This window comes from Coccidioides immitis, assembly GCF_000149335.2.
Source record: "Coccidioides immitis RS genomic scaffold supercont3.5, whole genome shotgun sequence".
Taxonomy (NCBI): domain Eukaryota; kingdom Fungi; phylum Ascomycota; class Eurotiomycetes; order Onygenales; family Onygenaceae; genus Coccidioides; species Coccidioides immitis.
The window spans coordinates 2,591,279-2,610,998 of NW_004504307.1; the positions used below are offsets into that span (position 1 = coordinate 2,591,279).

Genomic DNA, 19,720 nt, shown 5'->3' on the forward strand with positions numbered 1-19,720 from the left:
TCATGATCTCCGTCCTATGTACCATTTTGTAGTGACACAGTTGAACAATGAGCAGATAACCTGATACATAACCAGTACATGTTACCTAGCGGCTACTTTAGAACTATCAATTGAAGTGCAGTCCAAATAGCAAAACAGTTATTGATTGGTCAGGTTGAACGCAGCTGAACAAGGTGAGGGTATTGTGATTTCATTTGATCAATGGAAAAGAATAAATAAACAATGGGGGTTACGGGCAAATTCAAGATTAAGGAGGGCCTATAAATGCTAAAACCTGATATACGGAGTTGTCCTTTGCAGTTCCTGAACCTCAAGCGATTTGGGTGCTCGACAGCTAGCCACCATCTTCCATTTCCTTCAAGAACGCCGATGCAATGCAAATACGCGCTTTCTGCCTAATGGCATCGTTGTCAGAAGCCCCGCAAGGATACCGCGCCACGCAATGCAAATTTCTACCGCTAATTGTTAGAACGAGATCGAAGGTTACTCGATAATGTTTCCGGACGTTTGTCTCAGGCGGCACGATAGGCTGGATGTGGCCCTCTGTTTTCAAAAATGTCATATCCACAACGATCTTGCCCGCTTCTTCATAGCCTGCCATTCGGGGGTCATGTCAGCCTACGCCAATCGTGAAGGAATTGGTTCATTCCGGGCTTTTAATATCTTGCCTTTATTCTTTTCATGACCCCGCTCATAGTGAGATTCGTGATTTTTGTCAGACACATAGAGGATTTCTTCGCAAAGGAATTTCTGAGAGGGTCTCGTCGGAAAATAATGTGTGACCGGAATGGTCCTAACACGGTTAGTGGATTCAACCACCATCCCCTATAACATGCTTAATTAGACGTAATTCATAGTAGCACGCCATGAGTAAGGTTGCTGACCTTGTTAACAAACCAATATATGGTGTTCTTAATATAGAACTCATTATCATATTTGTCCCGCCTCTTCCTTCTAGATTGGGATTTATGCGCTGGATAAAATTCTGGATCGTAAGGCTCTGTGCGTAACAATCCATAACTGCAATATATCTCACGCTTGGGATCATCCTCATTGTTCTTCATCGCCCATAGAACAGCACCAGAGGCCACAGCTGCTCCGCTGTAAGTCCCTTCTATCAGTTTGGTAACTCATTTCAGTCCTTGAGGGAAGACGAGAAGAGCTTACCGCAGCCTCGGCGCCAGTATCCCCACTTGACGGTTACGTCTGTTGGAGAACTGTCTAAGCTCTTTCCTCAGATGGTACTCAAGGGCAGGAGATGCGGCAAACCCGCCAATGAGTAACACTTTCTGCGCAGTGGGTTAGTTTGAATCACAGCCAGTAGATATTCCGCATGTGTTAGCTACCGTAACAAAAACCTGATGGGCTTCTGCCTGCTCAATTTGTTGCAGCATGAGCCGGGATATTTGTTCGAGACACGGATTGAAAATCGACAGCATGTCTTTCCTTAGGTCCCAGAGACGAAGCCATCGTTTAGTCGGGTCCTTGCGTGTGGAGTTGCTATGGTATTAGAGATAGCTCGGGTTACTTACATGTCAACGCGCATTTCGTGCGGTCTAAATTTCTTTTCCGTATTTTCCCTCAGCCCATCAAACATAAAAACCTCTATTTTGCGTTTTTCTCTAGGGTTAAATGTTCTTTTCACCCTATTCTCAAACTCCTCGAGGATGAAATCTATTTTCCTTTCTACCGGGTATCCATTGTCAATCAAGTAGTATTCACCGGCCAAACGATCCCTGATCAGTCTACTAAAGTTCTCGTTAAGATAGCTGGACCCACAGAGGGCGCCTATTGATTGTCCCGGTGTGTCAGAAATCATCCAGCTGTTAATGATTGCCTTAGAACTCACCACCTGGGGTTCCTGCTTCTCTTTCAAGTTTTAGAGGTAAGGTACTTGTCACCTTGTACGTGACAGCGTCAACAGTCCCGCCACCGGCATCGAGGAGGACAAACGCTTCGCCCAACTAGTAGTTCGCTAGTGTCAGTCTCCGTAAGACACTCGAAGATAAGAAGAGACGGATGACCTCAATATCTCTAGATTCTGCCAACACATAAAATGCTGCCGCTTCCGGTTCATGGACAATGAGGAGGTTGTCAACATCATGAAAAGCTTCCGTGATGAACTCTACTCTTTGAAGCGCTGTAGTCATTGCCGTTTGCATGACACGGCATGCCTTTTGAGACCATATGGCAGGAATGCACAAGACAAATTTTATAGACTCGGTTCCCTCGTATTGGTACTGTCGACGCATTTGGTGTTTGGTGTGGGAAAACAATTTTGTTAGGAAGTCTGCAATCAGATCAATCTCCCCTTTAATGATCTTCCGCTCCTTAAGGGTTTGCACGGTTGGCGCAAGTTCTTCTCGAATTGTTCTGGTAAGTTCACCCCTGTCAAGAAGCAACTTAAACCTGTGGATAGGGCTTGCGAGATTGTTGGGTTCGCAGTGCTGTCTAATTGCTTGCCGAACTTCATATCCCCAGTACAATGACTTACGCTCGTCCTCCTCGTCATCAACCTCATCAATGTCCATAGTATCCGAGTCGATAATATTGTCACCTTCGTCGTCGGACGCTTCAACGTCGTCGGAGGCGTCAACGTCGTTGACTTCATCATGGTATACTGGGTTGCAATATGGCGATCTTTTTGTGTACCAGGACTCGGTGGGCACGTCAACGCGGCTCTCGTTGTGATGTGATGGCGCGTTCGGGTAATTCGAAATATTGACGATTTCGTCCTTTTGGACCGCGATGTCACCAGCGTCACCTTTCGGAATGCAGAGAACCGAAACGGATGAATAAGTTGTTCCAAAATCAACACCAACAATAAACTGTCTATGGGTTAACTGGGCTTCACTCGATTGGGCTTCTGCGATGTCTTCTGTTTCAGCACGAGAGAACGATACTGGTTGAGGCTCCCGTGGCTGCGGGGCTACAACGCCTTCCATGGGGCCAAAACCGTCCGGCTGCACGTCTAACATCATTAGATCCGACAGTCTGGAGTTCTGAAAGTAGAGTTGAAAAAGGCAATCCAAAAGGCACTCTTAAGTGCCTTCGTGGGCGTAGGCTCTATATACGTATGGTCACTTCAGACGTTCAACATTATCGCACCATCGGGCAGGGGGTCCCTGTTGCCAGTCCGCCGATATACGAGAAAAGCCAGCCATAGTGGCAAAGCGCTGGCTGCATCAGCCTGGATATGGAAATGGATAAACGCGGTCTGGGGTGCTCATTGGACGTGTTGAATCGGAACATCTCGACTCTTGACATGGATTTCAATCCCTTAGCCAATAAGATTACATTCCACTTTCCCGGCGCTTAAGGTGCAATAGGCTGTGCAACAGAGAATCATCCGGGATCACCCATTGAATTTTGGTACTATATCCGTATTTTGCCCTTATTTAGCAAGCTGATTATCCAGGAGTTCAACGGTGGACCGAGGGCTTAAACTGCAGCTACTATTCTCATCCTGTTCTCTCCTCTTTCCCTAAACCCGGAGTGATTGCTTTGGAACGATCTTAAGGCTTTATACTTGGTGTCGGATATGGGCCGCAAGAAGAACTCCGCGCGAAAAAACAAAGAGCCGCAATGGGACGAGATAGACAAACACCAGCTCATCGGTTGCTTAGACCACCTCCTGTATGACAGAGAAATAACGGACAGTAGGGTCATACGGGAAGAGATCAAGTTGTGTCTCCAACGTTCACGCGGTAAAAATTTCGCCATTGGCAGAATCTCAGAGAAACTGCAGGAAATTCAGAACGAGCACTCCCACGGAATCCGGCGGGGAACACTTCTCACAAGAGGGAGTAAGGTTTTGAAAGATATAGACCATGAAGAAGTGAAGAGATTTGCGGGAGAGCTGAAGAGCCAGCATACTGCCTCAATTCTCCAGTCTGATGGCCGTCGTCTCCGGAACACCCCTAAACGGGCAGAACTGCGTGCACATCTGAGGCCCCATGCAAACATCGTGACTCGAAGCATGTCTGCTGTGCGATCGATGTCCGAAACTCCCACACCAAATAAGGTTAAGCGGAAACGCAGCACTAAGACTGAAAAGAGCGAAAGGCCATACGCCGAAACACAGCTGGCCCTGGGAGAGAAGGTTTGAAGCCATCTAAATAATTAAACCATAATTTGTTGACAAAACTGATTTTCGAAAGGCTCCCCCAGAAAAAGCCACCCAACTACCCATCACGCGCGGAAGAAGTGCATACCAAGTCCTCGGAGCACGCCTTCACAGGGAGCTATCTGTACCAGATAGCCAAGAAGCCTACAGCACAACTGAGAATGGCCGGAGTCCACAAAGTAGAAATGTTGACAGCCGCCGAGAGCTAGAGCGTGAGCAAATGAATCCAACCCATCGTATGTAGTGGGGATATCAGGAACATGGGCCGACGCTGATATTGTTAACATCAGATGAGTATAAAATGGAACTAATGCGGCTTCAAAAGGAGCTCAACGCTATGCAAGTGAAACTAGCGGACGCAAAGAAGCTGCGCGATGCAGCTCTCGGAAATTTAGCAACAACCCGAGAGAAACATGACGAAGCAGTCCAAAAGATAAAGGCGCTAAAGTGCACGATAGCTGAGATAGACCCAAAGCGAGGAAACATCGCTAACAAGGTAGTGTACCAAGAAGAGAGGATACTCGCTCTGGAGCGTGCGCTTCAACAGACACGAATGTCCGCCTCTTTCGCAGGGCTGCTCGCGCAAAGTGATTACAGTCCCCCAGCAAGTATTGTTGAGGAGCTCATGCAAGAAATTGAAGGTGAAATGCGACAAATTTTATTTGCTTTTGATGCCTGCCCAAAAATGCATTTAATCAACCTGGAGAACAGGGTTGAATCAAGGACTCTTTTGGCCCGAAGTCTTGATGTGGATTGTAGCCAAATGGGCTCTCCCGGAAAGTTGCCTGTCGACCTGCAATATCTCGGTCTGAGAACTATTGTTCATGCGATTACTGCTGCCGCACTGTGTGATTGGGTATTTGGGCATGATTTTGAACACCCTCCGCTCTTGCTCGACATGTATCGACACCATCTATTGCTAATGGGTATGTCCTGAGAACTGTGATGTGCTCCGGCCCGTTGTTTCATCTTCCAGGTCACTGACGTTCCAGCACACAGGCACGCAGTCATCGGTGCAAAATCTAGACCTTGTTGCTCACAAGAGTCTCTTTGAAAGTAAAGAATATCAAGAAGTCATTATTCCTCTGCGGGCAGAGCATCTAGCAGACCACCTGGCTACGGCGCTCTCTCCGTTTTCCAATGGCGAATCTGGGGACTGGGAACTAGACAACCATAAAAAAAAAGACTTGATGGATTGTTTGACAGACATATTTGAATTGGCTCTGAAGCTTAAAGTACATCTTTTACCCAGCGGCAAGCAATATTTTTGCCTACTCTACCCTCCTGGGTCAAAATTTGACCCAAAGGCTATGGTGCCTGAAAGCAGACATGGGGATCGGGCTATTCCATATCCTGATGAATTATCGGAGATCGAAGTATGCGTTTTGCCAGCAATATATGCCCGCAGGAAGGATGATGGAGGGTTCATCAGTTATCAGTTCACAGTTCAAAACAGCATGGGCCTTGAAGCAGATGTTTGCCTGCTTCGAAAGGCGGTTGTGGTTGTGAGATATAACTGACACAACTGTTTCTGGTGATATTAAACCTTTTAATATGAGAGGGTAGTTAACGCGGATTCACCTTTTACCTCACCAGCGGGTTTTTCCTTTTTCACATTACTCCGTAGCTTATTAACTAACCTAACGAGAGAATGTGGCATTAGCAACGCACGGGAACTACACTGGTAAGTTACAAGGTATATACTCCGTACATGCCGTTAATATCCTTGAAATCATTGAAGGCGCTTCTTGCTCAACCCACTACGAGAATAAGCCCAACAGTACGGAGTACTACGTAGTTTTCCCCATATGCTATTATTATTCGCGTCAACATGTTAAGAGCCAGTAAAAATCCTTCAGGCTTCCATCACATCGTAACCACCTAACTAATCAATCCCAAGTGCCTGAGTCTCGATCGATCTAGCTGATATAGTTCTCCAGCCAGAGCTCCAAAGCCTCTTGGTCTGCTTCTTCTTTACGATATCCATTCTCCAAATACAACCCTTTATTGGAAAGCACTTGTAAAAGCTTGTGACGAACATTATCTGGGTCCTCGATGTCGGAGTTGTCAAAGACAACCAAACAATACTTTGGGCAACTCTGGAGCCATGCTATAGGTCTTTTCAGGATGATAGCGCCGTCAGATCGCGTTGCTATGCCAAACCTTTCGAACTGGTCTAGCGTATCAATCGCACATGAATCATGTACCACTATGCTCACGGTACTCGAATGAAAGGAGATGGAAGATAGAGGTATACCTGGGATATTTTCTTCGAGGGCGACCCAGAGAGCATTCGAGCTTTGCCTGGCTTCCTTAATCCATCGGTAATGACCTTCGGCAAACTGTAGAGATAAACATAGATTCACAGCAGCAGCCCCAGCAGAGTCAGCCCCGAATAGTAACCTAAGGTCCCGCGCTATATCCAGGGTAGGTTTGGGAGCCCGTCCTAGTTCACGACACAACGAAGAGAATCCATCCCAAACAATGCTAGCCAAAGCATTGATGGCCTCGCAAGAAGCGGTGATGCAAGACAGTTGTCTTACAAGATGCCAGTCAGTGGGTCTAAAGTACGTTCGGAAAGAAATATGGGCTACTACTGCGCCATCCAACAACTCTGACTGCCCACTACGCGTTTCTGTCCACAATTCTTCTAGCTCGGTGACGAACAACCTTGTCACGACCACGGCCGACTCAGTATCTAAAAAAGTTAGAAGATATCGGGCGTTGTCAATAATGCTGACACCAGGCTTGATTGCGGCGAGAATTTCAATCAGGCTGTCGCGGGATTCAGGTAACATCAGGTGGCGAAAGGAGAAAAAGACTTGATTTGCATTTCTAATGACCGGCCCGGCGTTTGACTCCTCATGTCGACCTAAGCACATATCAGCATGTAGGGCTACATCGAGAGCATGGCTTGCTGGATGCTGTGTACCATCAGGATTTGCTGTGATGACATCTATATCATCTCTAGCAGGAGTTGATAGATTGATTATATCTGGAGTACTGATGGTACTCTCGATTCTAGCATCGTCGCATTCGTCAACAGGAGAAATAGACATGTCGAACACACCTGAAGCGGTGGCGCTTAAATCGTCGGCATTCATAGTACTCTCTGTTTCAAAATCACTGCCTTCGTCAAGAATGTCGGAATCAAAAAAGATGTCGTTTTCAATAGAACTTCCCGTAAATTGATTGACACGATTGCCTATACCCAAACAGCGGAAAATCTCTCGCCGGTAGACGTTTCTTGCCCAATCCCATATGAAATCAATGATGAGCAGCAGTTGCAAAGCGCAGTCATGTCTCAGAATAGTGCCGTGCCAGAGATCGATTACTCGCTGGAACGGGTGTCAGGACCTCTCGAGATTGTCTATTTTGCAAATCAGCCACAAATGACACTCACCGTTTTATCTCCATCAAGGTAGCATGCATAAACTCTCCACTCGTCTCCTTGATACGCCAAGAACCATACCAGGGGTAGTATTGTATTTCCTGTCGCTTCGTTGAGCGCCTTTTGAACATTGAGTACAGTCTTGATAGGGAATGCTGTCTGAATCTCGACAGAAGAGAATCCGGGACCACCCGATTCCGACTTCGCTTCCAGAATGAGGAAATGAAATACACCACAACCTTCCCCCTTGATAGGGCTGAATACAAGTCCCTGATATTCTTCCGAGGCATTCTTGAGCTCAGGTGTCTCGGTGAGCCCTACTATGATATCTGGCTGCCTAGTGCCAATCTCAGAGATTGCATCATGCACAACCGGTGCATTTGTCCGCCAGACAAACGGCTTTCTGAGTGTCTTCCCAACTATTAGCCGTACCATCACGACAACTCTATCAACATACCGCATCATACCTCGCGGTTTACCACACCAGTCTGGTTGTAAGAACACAGGCAAATCTTGTGAGCGCTGTCAGGGAATGTTTCGAGAGCCACAAAGGAGGGTGCTGCAACTCGGAATTCGGAAATCCAGCGATACTTGCGGCATAGTTCGCTTAAAGGTTACACTCTCTATTAGTATTTGACTGTTGTATGGAGAGCCAGTTATCCATACATACCACTTGCTGTCGCTTGAGAATCGCTTCAACAGAAAGTCTTCAGTTTTTCTCCTCCAGTTCTCCTCATCTAGCGAGGAAATACGACACTCATAAGCAGCATTCACAAGATTACTAGCCCTGTTAAAGGTTCTGTTCCGCTGCGCTTCGAGCAGATCGTTGCGCTGGCTAGAGCAATACTCGTCGGATCTCACTTTCTCAATATCACGGACCTTTCTAAATATCTGCGCGTAGGAAGTCGGCCATTCTGACGGTTGGATTGGTCCATCGAATTTAATATTGTGTTGGTCTACTAGTTGACGCTCTTTCTCTCGACTTAATTTCTTCTTTGGGCCCATCGCCTCCGTGTTATAATTATAGGTTCAGCTGACGGACGTTGCTAACAAATAGGCGCTTCAAATTATGAGTAAAGATCAAATCCGGTAGCGAGAGGTAGCGAGAAATGGATTCCATATTGACAGGAGAGAGAGACAAAAGGGTGGGAGTGAAGAGAGTACCATAGGTGTACGTCCCTTCCCAGGACTCAGCATCCAGAGTCGCAGCGGTCAGGAAGTGGGGTAAAAATGCGGCGCATGATCCAGGGTGTAGCCAACAGATTCAGGCCAACGCCACATATTTTTCGGTATGTGCAGTCCGGAGTAGATCCGACGTAAAAGATCATCAAGAAAGAGATCCAGCCGGGACCTTAAAAGGCTGACGGAGACAGGTGCTCTCAGAAGATTGGGTCAAACAGTCGGTTGCAAAGCTCCTGGTGTGTCTATATACTTCATTGTAGCCATGGACATACAATGTGACCAGGAGCTTATGCCGGTTCCGGAGTTGGCTATACCCAATTTCCCTGTATTCTTTTGATTTTGATTTTTTTATTTTTAAGAAAGAAAAGACGGGGGATAAGACTGAAACAACTTGGGCTTGGAGTTGAAGACTTTCTCTTGCAAGGCTTCCAGATGCCAGAGTTGACCACACCGCTGGTGACAGGCACAGAATGTCCAGCCTGGCTAAAGGCTCCATAGCCACAAAGCCATGAAACCACGAAACCACGAAACCAACTCTAGGGTTACAACATCACTAAAGAATTTGAAAAATGATGAGAAAGGTGTAAGAACATTTCTTTTATTTGGTGCTGTTCCTTTCCTGAGATAGAGAAATAGAGAAATTTGTATTAGAATGTGTAGTCTGGTGAAATTATTCGCAAAATAGAGTAGAGATGGAGACTGGGTTGGAGCAGCGACCAAACTCAGTAAATCAGGGCAGGGAAATCCCAAAGCTCCAGTAAGCAATAGGCTTAAGGAGGTGTCAATGTGTCATGGAAGAGTCGGCAAAGATTCACATCTGGACAAAGTGACCCAGCAATAGCGATGCGCAGGTACAGAGTCCAGAGAGTTCGAAGCACTCTGTAGTCATCACGACAAGGTTTGAAGTGTGATCAGCATCCTGACGGACTTGAATTTGTACCCCAAAGATTCATTGGTATATATTTTCTCTTCTGCATTGCAAGCTGGTTTTGGACAGCTGGGTAATAATGACCTGTTAACAGCCTTCAACATGCGACAGTTTAGACTAACCACCAGATCTGAAACCCGGGATTCTTTCCTGAGAAAGGCCAATGTGGAGAAACACACAATCGCCAAACAGCCACACATGAACCCAGAGAGGCACAGTAACTAGCTAACCAACAGGCTGCGTGACAACCATGATCGAGAGCATGAAAACACTCTGTCAAGTCTGATCTAGGAATTTAAACAGGAGAAGACGTGAAAGGAGAACACAAAGTGATACAAAAAAGGCAGGAATTTGGAGCAATTTGCCTTTTTAACCAGGGTTTCATTGCAACGGAATCGACATGGTTGATTAGGGTATCATTCGCAACAGAAAGATACTCAGTCTGCTTCAACAAAGGCTACGCGTCTCACACTGGAGGAAGATGCCCTTCTTGCGATTTTCGAGGCGCAAAATAATTGTTGCTCTGTTGACCAGCTGCCTGCTTTTCTTGTGGAGCACCCAGACCGCCCTGCACAAGCACACAGTCTTCCTACCAAATGCGAACGAAAAACCCGTGGTGGTAGACGACGAACCGCGCCGTAACGCTTTTTCCGAAAGCAATAATGATGAATCCATTTGGGCCCGTGTTCCCCAACACCACCCTGTCCGGTCTATGATTCCGATCCCTTCTCCTGTCCCGAGCAGTATCCCCAAGATACAACATAAATTTGGGGAGGAAAGCAGTGAAGCACGAAGGGTGAGGACAGGACGCCTAGACGCTGTGAAGGGGAACTTTACACACGCTTGGAGAGGATATAAAACACGCGCATGGATGAGCGATGAGGTTAAACCCATTTCCGGTGAAGCCCATAATCCATTTGGAGGATGGGCAGCCACTTTGGTTGATGCGCTTGGTTTGGAGCCTATTCTGGAGTCATATTGAGTGTAAAGCTCACTGACAATGCCATTAGACACTCTCTGGATTATTGGTCTTCATGATGAGTTTGAAGAAGCTGTCCAGGCTATTGCTAAGGTCAATTTTAGTCGCTGCGCCTTAGAGGAATACAGTGTCTTTGAGACAACAATCCGATACCTTGGTGGTTTGCTCTCGGCTTACGACTTGAGTGGAGAGAAATATCCATCTCTACTAACAAAGGCCATTGAGCTGGGCCAAATGCTTTATGTAGCGTTTGACACGCCCAACCGGATACCCATTACTCATCCAAATTTCATTGCTGCTGCGAAAGGTGCTGCACAGAAGCCCCAAGATTCTGCGCTGGCCGCTGAACTAGGGTCTCTGACATTGGAGTTCACCCGACTCAGCCAGCTAACCAACGACCCACGGTATTTTGATGCAGCTCAGCGCCTCATGGACATATTTGAAGAACACCAAAGTCAAACACGAATTCCTGGTCTGTGGCCAGTTGTTATCAATACAAGGAAGCTAGATTTCACCCGTTATGGTGGTTTCACGATTGGCGGTATGGCTGACTCTCTCTACGAGTACCTTCCAAAGGTGTGCATCTCTCCAGTTTCTAGTCCATTATACTACTAACCGCCCTCTAGCAACATATTCTACTAGGAGGGGCTACTAAACAATATCGACAGCTGTACCAGAATGCCATGGCAGCTATTAAACGTCACATTTTGTATCGTCCCATGACAAAAGGAGGAGAAGATATCTTACTTCCAGGCAATGTCTGGGCCGACGGTAATATCCCCCTCTCTGAGCTAAAGGCCGATGGAGAAGCACAGCACCTAGGCTGTTTTGCTGGCGGTATGGTTGCAATTGGTGCAAAGATATTCAACAACCCCGAAGAAGTAGATATAGCTCGTAAATTGGCCAATGGTTGTGTTTGGGCCTACGAGACAGCAAATCAAGGGATTATGCCAGAAATCATGCACACAGTGCCATGTGAAGATCGAGACAACTGCCCTTGGAATGAAACTAAGTGGCATGAGGCAGTCAATCGAGCTTATCCTTTTGGGAACATGCCTGCCGAACAAAAAATCCGAGCGAAAAATTTGCCTCCAGGGGTAACAAAAATTGGCGACGCTAGGTACATCCTTAGGTATGGTAGAGCAAAATATTCTGAGAAGTCCATTCATTCCATGCTTTGAAGCACGAGATATACTCCCAAGCTAACACTCCCCGACCTGTGTTTAGGCCCGAAGCAATCGAATCTGTTTTTGTCCTCTATCGTGTCACAGGCGACCCTTCGTTCCTGGAGAAAGCATGGAAGATGTTCAATGCCATCGTTGAAAACACTATTACCGACATTGCTCACGCCGCACTAGACGATTGTACCTTAGCAGACCCTCCTAAAGCCGATCGCATGGAATCCTTCTGGCTCGCGGAGACGCTAAAGTATTTTTACCTGATATTCGCTGAACCGGATGTGGTAAGCCTGGATGAATACGTATTGAATACTGAAGCCCACCCTTTGAAAAGAAGCGTATAACCCTTTCTAGAGCCCAGCCCTTATGTCTAATCAGTTTTATTCAGTTTCAAGTACATATTATGTGGCCGGTCCTCTTGACTATGGGGCTGCCTGTCTTGTTGTCTTCCGATTTTGCGAGAAAATATGTCCCTCGTGACTGATGCCTCTTTTAGAGCTTTCGATTTGACAGCCCATGTATTGCAGCAATACTAGCCAAGATGATGTAAAAATGTGTGATTGTGCTTGCCCCAATGGCGTTGAATCTAATAAGGGCTCGTCTGGAAAATCATTCAACTCCATGTTTCTAATCTTGCTCGTGGCGTACTAGCAAAACGAACCATAGGGTAACTGCGTATCGAGAAATTCGGAATGGATCCTTCAATGGGGAATAAAGGCGCTCAGGGATTTGTCAACCTAGCAAGACGGCATGCTACGACATAGCCTGATGCGCGGTCCTGGACAAAAGCATTTTGCATCCTAGTATAGTATTGGGTCCATTCTCGCGGCCTGGTTGACCCGGTCAAGCTCGGTCGGGTTAACCATTTACGAAATCTTCACCCTGAATTGGAGGTCGGAGCTTTCATATCCAACAAAGTTCTCATACATCCATAACAAGTTGACCGAGGAACCGTAGTTGTTTCCCCATTCGATCCGATATCCATTTGAGACCCGGATGCCGCGTTCAGATTCTCACCGGCAGGCACTCTGCAAAGGATACACATTTTTGCATTTTCCACCCCTGGAGTCGTAAGTTTATCAACGGTTCGTACGATATTGGCCATGACACCCGGATATTTCGCGCCCTGCGTCAGGACATATTGCGACATCAAATCTTCGATTGACATGTGCCTGTTCGACAGGTCCTCGAAATTCCGTGGATCTTGGTCGATTATCTGCTGGAGATCGCGCAGCGCGTAAGAAGCATATACCTCTAGTTCAGACTTATATAGATCCCGTAACGGAAAATTGAAATAAATGTCCCACGGGGACATCCCTTCACAAACATTCCACACGAGAGAAGACCCTCTCCCTTTAGCAACGTTTGCCAATGTCTTTGCAGCCAACCGGCTGTCCGAATCACCCCATAGAATTCCATCACATTTGTGGGATTTAGCGAACGCGACAATTAGCCGTCTTAGGAGTATTCCATCGATATCTGCGCGGGCTGTGGCTGTCGAGAATGAAGCACGGAACAGGTTTAAAATTTCTTCATCTGATCTGGATGGATTACTCCCCAAAGGAATGCCTGTATGTTGCGAAATATCACCTCTAATGTCGGGATCATAATCAAATATACTGCGGAGAGGTACTTCTGAGTATGTATTATCGGGATAAGCCTCTTTAATCTTGGCTAGTCTCCCAGATGCAGCTGCGCCTTTCGATGGATGTAATGAAACTGGATCAACAATCAAGACATGCAGATCGAAAGCAGTGCGCTTTTGCCCTGTTGTGCGCTGTTTCAGAAGCAGACTGCTGACGATATGGAGCAGTGCAAGGGAAGATACACCGTATGAGAGGGGAAGGATGAGCTTTCGCTGTCGGTCTTTGGGGGCATTTCTCAAACGATATCTTTCCATTCGGCGTAAGACCTTGGTTTGTAAGAACCTAATAAAACAGTTTCTTTGGCATAGTCAACTTCTGCTTCACGAAATGAAGTAGAGAGGTGATGGAGTGGTAGTACGTACTCGCAAAGATTTCGAGTCCGAACAGTCACACACGCAGGGGCAAACCTGCAATCGACGCAGGACATGTTTCTCACTTTTTCTATCATATCCACAGCTACTCCTGAATTCCTTAACCCCCTAGAGTGCAAAAATATGAGGGGTTCTGTTGTTCACAAATTTTTGGGATGGCTGTTTTTTTCCAGGACACGCTGCTTACGTCATGCCATGAGGCACAATCTCGGCGACAAGCCCATACTGCTCCGTGCCTGCACACGACAGCTGTCCCTTACAATAAACCTTCAGGGATAAAGCAGGATGGTGACCGCCTAGGTGACACATACTTTACTCCATTTGCATATATAATACATATCCAATGCCGTCAAACCATCGCTAATTTTCTTTTTTCATCGCCCTATTCCTCCCTCTGACGCTACCTTTCACGGGCCGACCGGATTCAGGCGGAGATAACAATGAGGTGGCAGCTCTGGGGGTTCCTGACGGCGTTGCTAGCGATCAACGGTCTCGCGAATGATGTAGAGCTAGTAAGGGAAATGAGGACCTGAGTTGAGGCTTGTCGCTAATAACTGATGCCGTAGAATCAAGATGACAGCCGCCGGCAGCAATGCTCTGGTATGTACGGTAAAAAGGCCTGGGGCGGTGACGTGGACCCCTTTATCCATGTGGCGCTGGAGAAATTACCGCCAAAAGAACCAAGTCCGTTGATGAGCTTAATAATCTTCGAGTGGAAGGATGAGGGCTTGATCGGTCGATTCGCTCCAGGTGACAAGGAAAAGGTATCGACGTCCAGTGATTCGGGTAGCTACTCGGGGAGGGTTTTCCATTAACCTGAAACAGTTCCAAAAAGAGACCATATGCGACCGTCACAATGTGGAAGCCGGACTATGCGACGAACAGTCCTTGGGAGCGTTTATCCTCGAACCCAATGCTACTTCGCGCGCGCAGTCGGCGCTAATCTCGATGGCGGTGAATTTAACGAGCGCGAAACCGATAAAGTACCCCATTAAGAAAACCGGATTTTATTGTGTTAGCACCTATGCATTTACAGGGGACGACTACAAGGGCATTGTCACGTTTAGAAATGCATACGGGGAACTCTCCGCGCCGCAGATCCCGAAATTGGCCTTTTATGGTGGTTTAACAATCCTCTACGCAGTGATTGGAATGTCAGTTACGTTGTACGAGATCGGGGAAGCGCACTTAACTGATACTTTATAGTTTCTGGGCATTTTTATATGTTCAGCATCGTCATGATATTCGTGAGTTTGCACCCATCGACCCGAGATTCTCTGCAACTAACCATAGCCTCAGTCCCGGTGCAGAATTATATCACAGCCATTCTTGTCTTCTTGGTAGTCGAGCAGCTTATGACTTGGGGGTTCTACGGTGAGTAATATTCCTACGCATATTGCCTATTGTCTGCTAACTAGGTCCCAGATTATCAAAACAGACATGGCATGAATGCGATGGCAAAGGTGCTCATGTTTATTGTGGCGGTCCTGAACGCTGGGCGCAATTCTTTCTCCTTTTTCTTACTGCTCATTGTGTGCATGGGTTATGGTGTTGTTAAGCCATCTCTCGGCCGTAAAATGATTTACGTCCGTTTCCTTGCCATCGGTCATTTCGTTTTCGGGGTTATCTACGCCGTAGCCAGCCTCTCCATTGCGCCAGAGAGCGCCGGCCCACTAGTGCTACTAGTCGTGTTGCCTCTTGCTGCCACGCTTACCGCATTTTACGTATGGACACTGAACTCCTTGAGTGCAACGATGAAAGACTTAGTCGAGAGAAAACAAAGGGTGAAAGCTATGATGTACAAGAAACTCTGGTGGTGCATCCTTGGTAGCATTATGGTTATATTCGGCTTCTTCTTTATCAACTCCTTCCTGTTTGCAAGCAAAAGGGTGGTCGACTATATCCCCGAGCATTGGAAGACAAGATGGTTCGTCTTAGACGGATGGCTCAATATTGTTTATCTATTTGACATTGCATTTATCGCATATCTCTGGAGACCTACGATGAACAATAGGCGGTTCGCCATGAGCGACGAGGTACGTGTCTATGAGTCAATCAACCGAAAACCAAGAAGCCTAATGAAATTACAGATTGCACAAGACGACGACGGTTTTGAAATTCGATCTCTTACCAGCTCTCTGGATGACGAAGAGCGCGTTGGTAGTAATGCCAATAACAGGCCCATTGGTGGTGCGCATGCGGAACATTCACCCGCGCCAGCTGCGGCAGAATCCTTGTCCCATCCCCAACAGGCTCGCCATTCAATTGATGCCGACCATTTCGCTGTCGGAGAAGAGGACAGATGGTCCGACGACGAATCACCCAGGAACTCAACCGAGAGAAAGGGCCTGATGCATAAGGATGATTAATATTCGAGTTCTCACCTGTATCCATAGTTGCTGTTTGTTTGACTACTTTGATTCTTCGGCAGAAAGAAAATGGCTTGCAGAATAGCTTGGCGTTTACTCTTGAATTAGGATGTTACATGTTACTATCGCGACATCTCCTGTGATCTCAATTCCCTTTTGAGCCTCCCAGGGCATTACATGTTTCTGTGTGTTGAAATTGATTACTATACTCCGCATATGAACAACATATAGAATGACAACAGGAAGTGCCTTAGCCGCAGAACTCGTGGACTGCCTATCCTAAAATCCTGGCTAGTTAACTAACATAATCCACCCCAAGCGAGACACCAAAATATACATACAAATCTCAACTTTTTGCTCTCTTATATCTTAACAAGTTTATGTCTCATCATTATAAAATGAAGATACTATACGGAGTACAGTTATAATAAACTTCGTATACGTTGTGTCAGTTAGTGGGGCGCCCAGCCCGGCGATCAGGCCTGCCATTGGTCCGCAATGTGCACTATGCCTGTTGTGGCATGGCTGTTGCTGCTTTGGGGATGGCGCCTGGCTTGCTGCTTTTGGCAGCATCTCACACCACTCCAATGTTGCCAGGTGATCTATATAAACCTGACCTCACTCCCTTGAATGATGACACACTTTCTCATCCTCTTTCTCTCTTGTCCTGTGTCCTGTTTCCCATGCCCAGATACACTGTCTCTGTCACCCTGCAGAGATGATGCTGTGTTATCTGACTGTCCCTCTTTTTTTATCTGTGTTCTGGAGTCACTGAACATCTGTCTGATGGACCTGGACAGTCTGTGTTGCTTTATTGATTTCTAGATCACTGTTGTCTCTCTTGTGATGTTATCTTGCTTGCTAGAGTTTTGCAGCCATGTTATGATAGTTTTCATTCTGTTGTCTGATTGGCAACTCTAGACAGCAGGCTGATATTAACTACTGTCTGCTTTTAATTTTTATCTTCTCTTATTCTTTTCTTTCATGACCTCTCTGCTCTTTCACTCTGATTCTTGAGACACCCCTGGCCCATGAGGCTCTGAGTGAAAAAGAGCTACATTCAGTATTGGAAGCTCTGAAGATGACTGACTGGCATGTATTCCAAGCCAGCATGTCAGCTGGATTCAGTATCCCAGATCTACATTCTCTGACCCACTCCAGACCCATCAAGACTGACTTTTCAGACTCCTGCTTTTGTTCTTCTAACAATGACAAAATTACTGCATTGCTTTCACTGCAGGAGCAGGATGTGCCTCTGAGCCTGCTTAGAAGAGCTGTATTAAGAAGCACAGGTAAGACATATAATCTTTAGACATTGTGATAATCAAATAAGATTAGTATAGAGCACCAAGAGTGTTTGTTTCCAGGCCACAATTTTGACAGGAATGAACATGTCAACATTCTGAAGTAAGATTCAAGAAACTAAGGGATTCTCTCTGTCACTTTTCTGGGGGTGGTGGTGAAGCAAGTGTGTTGACAGGCTGAGCACCATTATAAGAAGGCTGACTAGTGCTGTCTCAGATTTTTTGGTGTCTCTCAGATTTCCCACTACACACTCTTCTGTTGATTTGCATTCCTGACCTTCTTCCAGTTTTCTGATCATCTCTGTGTCCACTCTTCTGGAATATGCCACCTCCTGCCCCATTCAATCCTACATTTTCTGTGAATTTCAAACCATGGGCACCCCCTCATCCCAAATCCCTCAATTTACACTCTCTGGTGGCCAGCTGTTTCCTTTCCTCCAAATTTTGTCATAATTCTCCCTGCAACACTCTCTGCAACACTCCCCACAACACTCCCTGCAACACAGATCACGATTCAACCGCCGTGAAATACTACTTGGACACGGTCATCCGGTTTGACCTGCAGGCTGCGGCTCTGGAGTTCCCGTCCGACGAGGCCGTTCAGCGAGCAGCTCATGGGCTGTTGCTCGACGCGGACATCACGGCCCCGACAGAACTTCCGGACGATCTACAGGGCCATTTTGATAATGACCCAACGCTTACGGAATTGAGTGATAAAAAGGCAGAACTACTAGAAGCAATCAAAACGCTTGGATTTCCAAATATGCTCGCAGCGAAAGGAAAAACCCCATTGTACAATGAGTGGAAGAACATGAAGGCCAAACTGCAGCGCGAAAAAGAACGGCTTCGCACGGAGCTGATGAGGGTGGCAAGAGACCGCCACTTTCGCAGTGCAGGCACTGAACGAATGAACCGGTACCTGAAAGGCACCGCCGAAGTGAATCCGACTCGCCCTATACCCCCACCCTTACCTGTACTTCAGATTCCTGAACGAGAACGACTCGTAGAACTCATCCAGCAGTGGGGCGTAAGGCCTGCTGGGGATGAAGGTTCTCGGCTAGCGTGCCTCAGATTGTGGATCGGCTTGCAGCGTCGAAAGGAGCCACGGCGCCCAGGAAAACACAAAAAGCAGCACCTCGCCCAGCTTCAGGCTCCTAAACCTGGTTCTGTATCCGTCGCAGTTGCTATTGTTATACCTGCAAAACGCGCTACCCCGGTAGAAATGCATCCGTTGACTTGTCCTTTTTGCATGGCTGATGAAAGTTTACCCGATGGAGATCGGTTCAAGATTTGGGATAGGCTCAACAAGGTGTGGGATCATGTTGAGAAAAATGTGCATCGAAACGAGCTGGAGGCATATTCATCTGGTACGAAGCCATGCGGCCTCTGCAAGATGAAGGGTGCAGTGTTTGTCCCGTCCAGTACGATGGAATTCAAGAGACACATCCTGGATACCCGTAAATGGCGTTTTCGCGGGTGTCGGTTAAATGTTTAGCAAGGCAGGATCTGTAAACTTGCTAATCTGGGTTGCATGAAACACGAGCTTTTCACATCCTGGCCAGCTTACTGTTTCTATGTTCATTATGTTTCAGTAACACATGTCAGAGTAGAGTAATAATCCCAACCGCAGAGCATCGCGACAGTCCTTACAACACAGATCACAGGACTGTACGCACCCTCCTTCGATTAGTTGAGTAGATATACCAGAAGAGATATAATCCCCTTTTCAATGGCCTATATAATTTAGAGACGCCCGCTCCCTACGGTCCCTTAGCACCTCTGGATAGCAATCGTGTCAGACGTGATGCTGGAACTCCTCGGCTCTTCCATACGGTTGCACTACACTATACTATATATACATAGTATAGTGGTTGACTTCAGCGGATAAATGGGACGCACGTCACTAGGTGACCCTGATCAAGTCGGTACCTCGGACCTTCGAGTGCGGATATCTATACACCCTCCGTAGTAAATGCTACACGCCTTTGCCAAGCCGCTAAATTACTCCAAGTATCCGTACGCTAAACGTACACATCCTAGTTTGAGTGAAATGTGGTGGCTAATTGTACACTCCGGAGTGCAAACCGCGCAAACAAATCCTTAGTTATATGCTTCAAGAGGCAATCCTGAGAAGCCTCTGTTGTGGGCGTTCACGGTGCGCTAGTCCGGTTGAGCGTGGTGACCGCTGCTAATGATTGCCCAGAGGTGGCTCTTGCGGTGAGCCTGGAGGGACAACGTGTCGGTAA

The 19,720-nt window shown here is 46.8% G+C and overlaps 7 protein-coding genes across 7 annotated transcripts; 4 read left to right on the plus strand and 3 right to left on the minus strand.

Annotated features, from left to right (window-relative positions):
• Positions 1 to 334: 334 nt before the first annotated feature.
• CIMG_09328 (uncharacterized protein) lies at positions 335 to 2,945 on the minus strand (the record flags this gene model as incomplete). The annotated part of the gene is made up of 8 exons (XM_001239706.2): positions 335 to 594; positions 669 to 825; positions 885 to 1,101; positions 1,168 to 1,289; positions 1,347 to 1,500; positions 1,533 to 1,788; positions 1,850 to 1,964; positions 2,025 to 2,945. 8 exons carry the CDS (start codon positions 2,943 to 2,945, stop codon positions 335 to 337), a joined length of 2,202 nt encoding a protein of 733 aa, XP_001239707.2.
• Positions 2,946 to 2,993: 48 nt separating this feature from the next.
• Positions 2,994 to 5,646, plus strand: CIMG_09329 (uncharacterized protein; the record flags this gene model as incomplete). The annotated part of the gene is made up of 4 exons (XM_001239707.2): positions 2,994 to 4,102; positions 4,161 to 4,338; positions 4,417 to 5,052; positions 5,126 to 5,646. The coding sequence occupies exons 1-4, from the start codon at positions 3,542 to 3,544 to the stop codon at positions 5,644 to 5,646; spliced, it is 1,896 nt and encodes a 631-aa protein (XP_001239708.2). The 5' UTR covers positions 2,994 to 3,541.
• Positions 5,647 to 5,907: 261 nt separating this feature from the next.
• On the minus strand, positions 5,908 to 8,833 carry CIMG_09330 (uncharacterized protein). Its single transcript, XM_001239708.2, has 6 exons — positions 8,682 to 8,833; positions 8,188 to 8,577; positions 7,985 to 8,123; positions 7,530 to 7,928; positions 7,059 to 7,464; positions 5,908 to 6,998 (listed from the first exon to the last, which is right to left on the minus strand). The coding sequence occupies exons 2-6, from the start codon at positions 8,520 to 8,522 to the stop codon at positions 6,046 to 6,048; spliced, it is 2,232 nt and encodes a 743-aa protein (XP_001239709.2). The 5' UTR covers positions 8,523 to 8,577; positions 8,682 to 8,833; the 3' UTR covers positions 5,908 to 6,045.
• A 1,039-nt stretch (positions 8,834 to 9,872) lies between these two features.
• Positions 9,873 to 13,684, plus strand: CIMG_09331 (class I alpha-mannosidase). Its single transcript, XM_001239709.2, has 4 exons — positions 9,873 to 10,580; positions 10,638 to 11,182; positions 11,233 to 11,738; positions 11,834 to 13,684. The coding sequence occupies exons 1-4, from the start codon at positions 10,109 to 10,111 to the stop codon at positions 12,126 to 12,128; spliced, it is 1,818 nt and encodes a 605-aa protein (XP_001239710.2). The 5' UTR covers positions 9,873 to 10,108; the 3' UTR covers positions 12,129 to 13,684.
• On the minus strand, positions 11,679 to 13,925 carry CIMG_09332 (cytoplasmic tRNA 2-thiolation protein 2). The gene is made up of 2 exons (XM_001239710.2): positions 13,793 to 13,925; positions 11,679 to 13,727 (listed from the first exon to the last, which is right to left on the minus strand). The coding sequence occupies exons 1-2, from the start codon at positions 13,855 to 13,857 to the stop codon at positions 12,662 to 12,664; spliced, it is 1,131 nt and encodes a 376-aa protein (XP_001239711.2). The 5' UTR covers positions 13,858 to 13,925; the 3' UTR covers positions 11,679 to 12,661.
• A 156-nt stretch (positions 13,926 to 14,081) lies between these two features.
• On the plus strand, positions 14,082 to 16,402 carry CIMG_09333 (uncharacterized protein). Its single transcript, XM_001239711.2, has 7 exons — positions 14,082 to 14,313; positions 14,368 to 14,565; positions 14,627 to 14,955; positions 15,008 to 15,048; positions 15,101 to 15,175; positions 15,227 to 15,837; positions 15,892 to 16,402. Exons 1-7 carry the CDS (start codon positions 14,242 to 14,244, stop codon positions 16,168 to 16,170), a joined length of 1,605 nt encoding a protein of 534 aa, XP_001239712.1. The 5' UTR covers positions 14,082 to 14,241; the 3' UTR covers positions 16,171 to 16,402.
• A 1,394-nt stretch (positions 16,403 to 17,796) lies between these two features.
• Positions 17,797 to 18,969, plus strand: CIMG_09334 (uncharacterized protein; the record flags this gene model as incomplete). Its single annotated transcript, XM_001239712.2, has 1 exon — positions 17,797 to 18,969. One exon carries the CDS (start codon positions 17,797 to 17,799, stop codon positions 18,967 to 18,969), a length of 1,173 nt encoding a protein of 390 aa, XP_001239713.2.
• Between the last annotated feature and the right edge of the window lie 751 nt (positions 18,970 to 19,720).

Excerpts from the sequence above, each read along its gene's own strand:
- CIMG_09331 (XM_001239709.2), top strand. The coding sequence starts at position 10,109 with ATGCCCTTCTTGCGATTTTCGAGGCGCAAAATAATTGTTGCTCTGTTG. Across the intron at positions 11,183-11,232 it reads TCTACGAGTACCTTCCAAAG|CAACATATTCTACTAGGAGG; the intron begins GTGTGCATCTCT and ends ACCGCCCTCTAG. Across the intron at positions 11,739-11,833 it reads GACGCTAGGTACATCCTTAG|GCCCGAAGCAATCGAATCTG; the intron begins GTATGGTAGAGC and ends ACCTGTGTTTAG.
- CIMG_09330 (XM_001239708.2), bottom strand. The coding sequence starts at position 8,522 with ATGGGCCCAAAGAAGAAATTAAGTCGAGAGAAAGAGCGTCAACTAGTA. Across the intron at positions 7,465-7,529 it reads ACCTTGATGGAGATAAAACG|CGAGTAATCGATCTCTGGCA; the intron begins GTGAGTGTCATT and ends CACCCGTTCCAG. Across the intron at positions 6,999-7,058 it reads CATCACAGCAAATCCTGATG|GTCGACATGAGGAGTCAAAC; the intron begins GTACACAGCATC and ends ATATGTGCTTAG.
- CIMG_09332 (XM_001239710.2), bottom strand. The coding sequence starts at position 13,857 with ATGTCCTGCGTCGATTGCAGGTTTGCCCCTGCGTGTGTGACTGTTCGG. Across the intron at positions 13,728-13,792 it reads CGGACTCGAAATCTTTGCGA|AAACTGTTTTATTAGGTTCT; the intron begins GTACGTACTACC and ends ACTATGCCAAAG.
- CIMG_09333 (XM_001239711.2), top strand. The coding sequence starts at position 14,242 with ATGAGGTGGCAGCTCTGGGGGTTCCTGACGGCGTTGCTAGCGATCAAC. Across the intron at positions 15,049-15,100 it reads TCAGCATCGTCATGATATTC|TCCCGGTGCAGAATTATATC; the intron begins GTGAGTTTGCAC and ends CCATAGCCTCAG. Across the intron at positions 15,176-15,226 it reads TATGACTTGGGGGTTCTACG|ATTATCAAAACAGACATGGC; the intron begins GTGAGTAATATT and ends ACTAGGTCCCAG.